Raw genomic sequence first — 9,101 nt, 5'->3', positions numbered from 1 at the left:
GTCTCAGCCGGACACCCCAGCCGCCTCCTCCCCTCCCTGACGCTGCCGCCGGCCGCTTTCCTGTTCCCCAGCAGGAACAGAGCACTACTGTGCGTGGCCTGGCCTGCAGGGAGCACGAGTCGGCCTCGTGCCTGAGAGGGGAAGGGAGGCACGGACACGCACCACCGCCGGGCAGCTGGGCCTCCTGCTCCCCGTAGCCGGGAGGGAGAAGGGCAAGGCCTGGGACCTGGAGCAGGAGGCCAGCGAGGGTGAACCCGGGTGCTAGGGGCAGGGCGCCCGTCCCTCCCTGCTGGGGCATCAAGCAGGGGGGAGGATGGACCCCAGGGCCCTGCCTTAGCAAGGGCCTTGGTCACAGCAGGCGAGCGTGGGGCAGGGGGCTCAGCCCCTCCTGCCCAACCAGGAGCTTCCCGTGCACTTGCACCAAGCCCCTTCACCCCCACCTGACACCACAGCCACCCCCAGCACCGCCCGGGGGGATCGAGACCAGCACAGATTGGGAGGGGGGGAAGCATCTCCTCCACCCTGGCAGCTGCCCCCCAGCCCAGGAACACGACACGGGGAAACGGGCTGCGAGGCCACTGCTGCCGGGGCTTTGGTGTCTGCCCTCCTGCCCCTGCTACAGGGCTGGGAAGGGACGGAGCAGCAGGTGCCCCTGCCCCACACAACCCAGCTCTGCCCTCCACCCAGTGCGGACAGAGGCACGGCCCAGACCCCCCGGCTGGGCAGGGGCTGCTCCAGGCACAGTCCAGAGACCTCCCAGCTTTGGAGGGGGCACAGAAACACCCCCGATGAGGTGCGATTGTCCCCAGGAAGTCCCTGCCACGTGGGAGCCGCTCCGCAGGGCAGGAGCACAGAGCTGCAGGAGACGAGAAGCGAAGGTGCCCAGTGCAGAGGCAGGAGCTGGTGCCCGCAGCCACAGCAAGAGCCAGGACTTGGCAGGAAGGGGAGCAAGGGACTGAAGCCAAGTCACAAGCAGTCCGCACTGCGAGAGAGGGGGCGGCGGGGGCAGACCGAGGGGCCTGCGAGGAGCTCCCAGGACCGTGGTGCTGTTGGGGTCAGAGCAATTGGGCTTTGCCCCACATGCTCCCAGCTCGGGTTCTCCCTGGCCACGCAAGCCGGGACGTGCCTGGCCACCGCCCAGCAACTGGCCCAGAGCCGTGCAGCACCCCATGAATGCGCTCTTTCTTCTCCCTGCGCGGGGGCCTTGGCCGCACCTCCGGCCGCCACGCCAGGGCGGGGGTGAGCAGGAGCTGGTGCGCAGCCGGAGAAGGGGGCAGCGAGCCATTGCCTGGCCATGGTTCCCCTGGGCACCGGCTGCTCCTCGCCCTGCCAGATGCAGTTGGAGGCATTGAAGAGGAGCAGAAACTACCTCTGCTCCCCTCCCCCTGCCACAGGAGCTGCCTCCAGCTGCAGAAGGGTTCCTCTGCAGTGGAACCAGGGCTGGGGCTTTCCCCACCTGCTCTCATGGCTGCAAACAGCTTGTGCCCACAGGGCCGGGGCAGGCAGCAACTGGCCCTGCCTCTGCCCAGCCCAGCAATGCCGGGTGGCACCACTCGCTGTGCGAGATGCACTGCTCCAGCCCAAGCCAGCTCACTCGGTTTTGCTGCGGGCAGAGAGGTGCTGAGCAAGGTCCTTCTTGGTGTCCTTGGGGCTGCTCTGGTCTCCAGCCGCAGTGATGCCTGCGGCTCCGATTTCCCCAAGCTAAGCAGAGATGCGCTGCAGGGAAGCTAATGACGCCTGTGGTAGGGGTGCCCGTGGCCTCCTTCCCATCAGCACCTGGGCAGCACCAGGACGGCAGCCAACTGCCTCGGGCAGTGCAGATAGCTCGTGCGTGCTGGTCCCAGTCAGTGGTTCGGAAGGGAAGCAGTGAGCGCAAGACCCACGGGCCTGAGGAGACCCAAAATGCAAAGCCCATGAGGCAGATGCTGCCCACATGCACCAACCAGAGTTAGATACGGCCAGGGCAGCCTGCGCCAGACCTGCTTTCCTGCTGCAGGGCCTGGGGGCATTTTAAACCAGACCCAGGGCTAGACAGTTTCATACCCAAGTGGTGCCTTGCGAGACAGCCAGGTCCAGTCCAGGCCCAACCCTAACCAGGTATTAAAGCCCTGCAGGCATCAGGCTGCTGCTCTTCATGAGTCCAGAGGAGGGGACCTCGCAAAGGGTGGGTGGGCAAAGGTAGGGTCTCAGGGCAAAGGAGACGCGAAGCAGAGGGGGTGAGGGCAGAGCCCAGCCTTGGCGGGGCATTGCCATGCTCAGCCTCTCTCAACAACCACTATGGCAAGCCAGGTGTTGGAGAGCTTTGCCCACCCTGACGGCTGTGGCAGCCACGGGCCATGCTAGCTCCGCTCCCCAGCCCCCAGCAGCACATCGAGCAGGAGCCGGGAACAAGAACATGGTCACACCATGCTCCAGCTTCCCTGGCAGCTGCATTTCCCAGCCGTGCCAGGGCGGAGAACACCTATAGCCACATGCCCCTTAAAGGGCCAGCTCTGGGAACCTGCTTGCTCCAGGCATCCAAACTCCCTCCACAACCCCCCCCTCAAGCTGAAGGCAGCAGCTGCTCTGGCACAAGAGATCAATCGGGGACACTTTGGTCTCCGCTCCTGAGTCCCCACAGCTGCTTACCTGGGGGACAGGGCTCCCCTACACCTGGCTCAGGACCACTTAGCACTTATCCTGAATGAGGCTTCGCAGAGGGATGAGCCTGGCAAGGGTCGGGATGATGGGGGCACTGGCAGGTTCTCCATGTGGCTCAGCAGTGCCCGAACTGGCACAGAACAGTGCAGAGGTGACCTGTGCTCCATCCCTGCAGCAAGCACAGCAGGTCCCTGCCCGTACCATGTAACAGGAGATGCTGCCAAGGCTGCTTCGTTCAGCACCCACAGCTCTGCTGCGTGGGACTGCTCAGGCTGAGTAATTACTTCCCTTTCACCGAGCCGTGGAAGGGCTGGGCCAGGATGGAGGCAGCCTCAGGGGAGAGCAGCTTACTCCCAAGCTGCTCACCTGCGGGAGCAGCTGGAAGCAGAAAGCACCTGTCCACAGGCTGCCCTCCAGGCAGTGCATGGCACTCAAGTGCCTCTGACATCTTTAATTACAAATCCCCGGAGAGCAAGCATCACCCATTGTTCCTGACAGTGCACCCTAGCCAGGGGGCAGGCACCATGCAGGGATAGAGGAGGGTAAACAGGAGAGGCCAGGCCAGTAATGAGAAGCACAGCAACAGCCCCCAAGAGCTCTGGATTTGAAACCAGCCAGAAGGTTGTTCTGAAATTCATTATGTTTATTACTAGATCAAATTGAAAACAATACATAGGCTGCCAGAGTCTTGTTTCCACCTTCTGTTTGCATTAAAAAACCCCCAAGCACAAGGACCAACGCAGAGAACAGGAGCCCAGGCAGGGCCTGGGGATGGTGGGAACATTTGGGGCACCTCAGCATGGGGGGACAGGCACGAGCACCCTGCCCTCCAGCTTGGACATGGCTCTGCACAAATGCAGAACTGATTTCACTCTGGTTCAGAGCCCTGCACCATCCCAAGAGAGGGGGCTACGAGAACACAGTCCCTGCCTGCCAGAAGAGTCTGCTAATGGGGCAGGAGTTTTCCAGGAAGTCTCAGGCCTCTACAACAAGCATCAGCGCAACAGAAGACTTGCCTTGTGAGAAGGAAAAGCTGACCTGCCAGCCTCGCCTGGGGGAAGTGTCAACAGCTGCATTCGAAAAAACCTGCGAGGAATCCAACTTGAACCAGCCCAAGCCAGAAATTGAGGAAAGGAGAGGGGGAGGTAAAGCAACAGTAGGGCAAGAGCTCCCACCACACCTCCCGCTGGGGTGGTTTAGCAGGAACACAACAGCTGCCAGTGCTTTTAAAAAATAGCTTCCCATTTGATATATTTAAAAAATCCCTGATGGAGCAACACCCTAATGGCACCTGCCTGAGCCAGCAGTGACTGCAGAGGAGGGAGGTGAAATGTTCTTAAGAAAGTACCATGGGAAGGAGCCAGCATTATCAAGTGGGAGTGAAAGGGGTGCAACGTCCCCAACGCCAGGAAACATTGTGCAGCTGCCATGTTTCAAGCACACTTCAAGGCATGTGCCCACATCACTTCAGTCCAAGTCAGAAGTCACAAAGGCTCCCAAGCGTCCACGTGTGGTCAGGGCCCCATCGGTCACAGATGTTTCTGCAGTGGCTATGGCTGGAATGGAGGCCGGTCTCTGCACAGGGGATTTTAAACCGCAAACGGACTGGAAGGGAGGGTCACACTACACACAGCTATTATGCCACACAGCCAAGCGCAGGCGAGAGGAGAAGTGGGAAGCCCTCCTTCTGGTACTGCAGGAGGCAGGAGACCCTAGCAAGGTTGGCAATTGACTTCCAAGACAAGGCAGCCACATCCTGGCATGGGCAGCAGTGCAGAGCCTGTTCCCAGACACGTCGGACCAAAGGCCCTTTCCCAGAGCTGACCTGGGAGTGAGATCCTGGAAAGGCAGGTGGCAGCATGATGCAGCTTGAAAGCAGAAGCTCCACCTCGCATGCTCTGGTCACTTCACGGCACAGCAGTCTCCAGAGACGCATTTAACAGGCATGTGGTGTTGCCACCTTGCAGGACACTGTCCACGCAGACAGTGACAGCCCGGCCAGGAAGCCAGTCCAGATGCTTAATTTTGGGTGTGGGGTAGATGTAAAGAACATGCTCTTCAGTGATAGGCAGGGCAGCGTTCCCCATTTGCTCCAGCTGAAGGAATGGCACCCAGGAGCCACCCGTCTCCCCATCTCCTCTCAAAACTGCAGTCCTGCGACACCTCCCAGACCTGCACACTTGCCAACACTATGAATCTAACTTTGCCTAAAAAACCGGTACGCAGTAAACTATTCCTACACTCAGCAGAAAAGGGATCGTTAACATCCTACATGGATTAGGACTTCAGTCACTGGGAAAATGTACAAGCTGAAGCCCCAGTCCCATCCGAGGATCTACTACTCAAGCTTTCAATACTGACTAAGAGGGAGTGCTCCTCCCACCTGTGGAAGGCACAGGTAGGCCCACAGATCCACAGGAGCTACGTGCACCGCAGCTGGTCACATCAGCACCTGGCCTAAAAGACTTTTGGTCGATAAATACAGATGCAGTTTCCACAAACAGGTTCTTGCTTACAACTTCTCAGATCCAGAGTCAAACCACCGCACAGCACTATGCTTTATTGCTGATCACACGCTGATGCACCATGTTCCAGAGTAATTTGGTTTCTAGCGTTCTCATGTAACAAAGAAATGGTTATGGATCGGGGTCTCCCACGCACCAGGCTGAGGGACACCAGGCACATGTTACTGAAGAGCAGTGTGTCTGGGGTAAACGAATGCCTGTTTTCCTGCAAAGGGAAACCTGCCCCATTCTGTCCGACAGCACTCAGCTGTCCCCCTGCTTAAAGTCCCTCTCATGGGACAGGAAAGTCTGTTCGACCTCTTAATGCTTTAGCTACTAGAAATGCGCTAGCATGTTCTCAGGGCACACACAATGTCTGGCTCCTGAACTCAGCAGTCTCCAACACCATTCCAGGCGTGCGCCCCAGGAATACTCTACACAGGGTTTGCAACCAGTCACCAAAGCATGGCCCAACGTGGCAACACATGTGATTCAGAGCAGCCCAACACAACCACCGATCACCGCGTGCCATGCACGCTGTGCATCTCATAACGGACTAAATCAAGTGACCGCAGGCAAGGGCTTGCGGCCCCTGCAAAGCAGCACTGCTACAGAACTAGTGCTGGGCTGTGCGGACGCTGCAGCCCTGTCTTACTCCAATACTGTGGTGCCTGGATCTCCACGAGGAGTGCCCGGGACCTGGGATCCCTTTGGTCTTTATTGCCTTGGTGAGCTGCCAGCTCACAGACTTTTTCTGGGGGCTGAATAGACATTCCCGTCAGAGGGCTGTGCAGATCAAGGCTCTGCATAGAGGCACGTGTCATCACGGTTAGCCATGGGAGGGGATGCGGAAACCAAAAGCAACACAAAAACTAGAGAGAGAGTACGAACAAGAGCATGCCCAGCTGGAATTCCTCCTCACGTTCCACCTGTCCACAAAAACGCCTCCCATCTGCTTGGCTTTGCACAGCCTGAGGGTCCGCCCTCAGAGAGGAGCAGATAAAATGAGAGACTGGAGCTGCCCTAGACGGAAACATGGATATAAATATAAAAAGAGGTTCAGTCTGAAGCACCAGTAATACTGCCTGTGCAGGGCAGGCATGGCCACGTGGAGGCTCCTGGAATCAGTAACATTGTTCAACAAAAACTGTACATTTGTTATCATCCTGCAGCTGCCAGAATTCCTGACCATCTCCCAGAAGAGTCTGATACCTGTCGGGTTTGTCTCAGGCAAGAAGAAACATGAGAAACTGCTTGAGGAGATGCGCTGTGGAGGCAGCACTCCCCAGCTGGCTTGTAGGATACGTGCTCAGTGGGACCTGACTGCAGACCAGGAGCCCACAGGCCTTAGCAGAGGCAACGTGAACTGGATCCTCCATCTGGCTACTGCAGAGTACTCTACCTTTTAAAAACCCTGGCTGTGAAGTGTCCGAGTTTGGCCTCAATTGTCCTGGAGTATTCAAATCCATGGGGAGGTGAGCCTCTCCTTTTCCTGCCCCAGGCACTGCTTACTCCATGATGGCCCGGTAGAGGGCAGGCTCAATGTAATCCTCCCGATACCGTGAGTTGATCACTCTCTGTCTCTTCCTCTCTTGCTTGACCTCCTTCTCTGCGAAGATCTCCATGAAGCGCATGTCGGAAGCTACTGACTGCAAGGGAGAAGCAGGGATTAGTCACTCATGGAAGTGCTCAGATTAACTCTCTGCTGTACCTGCCTGCAAGCTCTGCCGCAGCGTGGAACAGAGTGGGTGTGTCTGCACCTCCCCTCCAGAGCGAGGGACAGCACACTGGCCTGCAAACAAGACTGCTACAACATGGGGAGAGAAGCATCCAAAACCTACAGCCACGTTAACAGGCGAGCAGATCACCGAGAGGCCTAACAAAGTCACAGTGGCTTCAAACTTAGCTTGGTGACTACTATGGAGAGGGCTGAGCGGCTGTCCTGCAGGGGGTCAGTTCAATGACTCACAGGAACTTCCTGTGGGAATGGAGTACTTGTGGACTCAGACAGGTAGTCGTTAGCACCCATGGAGCTGGAACAGTGCTGTACTAATGCCCCCACAGCACCCAACACCTGCCTGCTTAGAATCATAGAATCAGTGAGTCGGAAGGGACCTAGACAGATCATCTAGTCCGACACCCTGCCATGGGCAGGAAAGAGCACTAGGGTGGCAGGGCTCATAAGACCCCAGCCAGGTGTCTATCCAGTCTCCTCTTGAAGATTTCCAGGGTAGGTGAGAGCACCACCTCTCTGGAAAGCCTATTCCAGGCTCTGGTCACCCTTACCGTGAACACCCTTACTAACAGGTACTGCCCTGGAGCTTGGAGGGAGAGACATGCACCCAGAGTCTGATGCCAACATCAACAGCACTCGTGCTGCGTGGCAAACAGCCACACTGTCCAGACCCGCAGGTGTCCTTCTGAAGTGACAAGGGGCAAGGACACGGGGAAGCAAGCTGGCATATCATGATTTCAGAGGAGAGATTTGAAGAGCCACACAGTGAACACTGGTGGCAGGAGGAATGCAAGGAGAACACAAGGATGTCCTGGCCCCAACAGCAGCAACGAAGGAAAGACTGTAGGCACATCTGCAGGCGTGCTAGGATAGCATAGCTACAGGGAGAGAGCAAGACACCAAGCGTCATGCTTTCAAGAAGGCAGGTGGAAGATGCTAGATGCTTCCTGGTGCAAGCCCACCTTGCAGTGCACTTAAGTAGGTTTGCGCCATCAAGGGCTGGCTATTTCCAGAAGCCACATGAGCCCTGCTGCTACAGAACAGATCTGTTTAGCATGTGCGCATTCTCCTGCTAGCTACTCACCAGCCTGGATTTGACTCTCTTGGGAAGTTCCTCATCAAGAGTGTACACGTCATCCCTCTTCACCATCAGCTGGGATCCATCTTCAAATTCCACCTAAGGCACAAACAGACACAATCTTGCTTGGAGTCATGAGACAGACCCTATGGCTCCCATGCTGCCCTGTGTTTCACTTCCTCCTCCAAACAAAGAGTTTACTAAACAGCCCTCCAGCCTGCAGGCTTTTCATTTACATGCACTGGCGGTTGTGCATATGAGAGCAAACCAGCTAGCTTCTACTGGGAACAGACTTTCACCAAACAGTATCACTAGCTCTCAAGAAGCAGGAAAGGGCATCACCCACCACATGCCTGGGACTAACTGGCAATGGCAGGAACAGTCTCAAACCCAACTCCTTCCTGTGTCTTTGCTGGCTGGACTGGGTATTTCAGCGCTTCCCGTGTTACCTCTAGAATCGAGTGGAAGCAGAGGGCAGGGGCAGGACATACAATTATAAAGACAAGTTTTGAAGTGATCCGTTTCAGCCCCTGAAGCTTCAACCTCAGGGCCTCTTTTCAAAAGAGAAGTGCCTGCAAGTAGGCAGCTGGATAATAACAGCCTGGTTTACAGAGCTGAGAGCATCCATGCTGCTGTAGATTTTGCTCAGCACTACTGGTGCTCAGCACCTCAAAAAAACATAAGCCCGCTCACTTGTGCATCCAAGTCTGGATGGTTGTACCTGGCCATGCTGACACACACAGCCCTATATATTGTAGCATCTGGAAACAGCTACATGGGAGGGCTTGCTGCTGAGGGTGCTGAAAGAAGGGCTTAGCTGGCTGCATGCAGCACTGTCACATTGCATCTCTAATTGGGCTAGCCTATAGCTTCGTATTCACCCAGCAGAGGGCTGGGGATGAAGAATCTCACCATTTCTGCCTGGTTATAAAAAAATCCATTCTCTAACGAGCCAACAGCAAATCAGGCAGGGTCCACTGCACCAACTCATGGAGCATTTGTGCTTCACTCAGGCAGAAGGGCTTCATTCTTATGCCCCAGAAAATACAGATCTCTTCTCCCCACAGCTCTCTCTTGAATCCCCCGGGAGCCGCAGGGGAGAGCACCATCTCCCTCCACGACTAAGGAGGACTCTGGGACCTCC

The 9,101-nt window shown here is 56.7% G+C and overlaps 1 protein-coding gene across 1 annotated transcript in view; it reads right to left on the bottom strand.

Moving 5' to 3' along the window:
• Positions 1–3,264: 3,264 nt before the first annotated feature.
• KDM4A (lysine demethylase 4A) overlaps positions 3,265–9,101 on the bottom strand; it is a 30,941-nt gene continuing 25,104 nt past the window's right edge. Inside the window, exons 20-21 of the mRNA XM_019531285.1 lie at positions 7,964–8,056; positions 3,265–6,793 (exon numbers count right to left, since the gene is read on the bottom strand). Coding sequence (XP_019386830.1) covers positions 6,653–6,793; positions 7,964–8,056 — 234 coding nt within the window. The 3' untranslated portion in view covers positions 3,265–6,652. The remainder of the gene's footprint in view (positions 6,794–7,963; positions 8,057–9,101) is intronic.

Source organism: Crocodylus porosus, unplaced genomic scaffold (assembly GCF_001723895.1).
Source record: "Crocodylus porosus isolate Cpor-Errol unplaced genomic scaffold, CroPor_comp1, whole genome shotgun sequence".
Lineage (NCBI taxonomy): Eukaryota > Metazoa > Chordata > Crocodylia > Crocodylidae > Crocodylus > Crocodylus porosus.
Note: the sequence above shows the minus strand (reverse complement) of the source record. Positions and strands in the feature narration are given on the sequence as shown.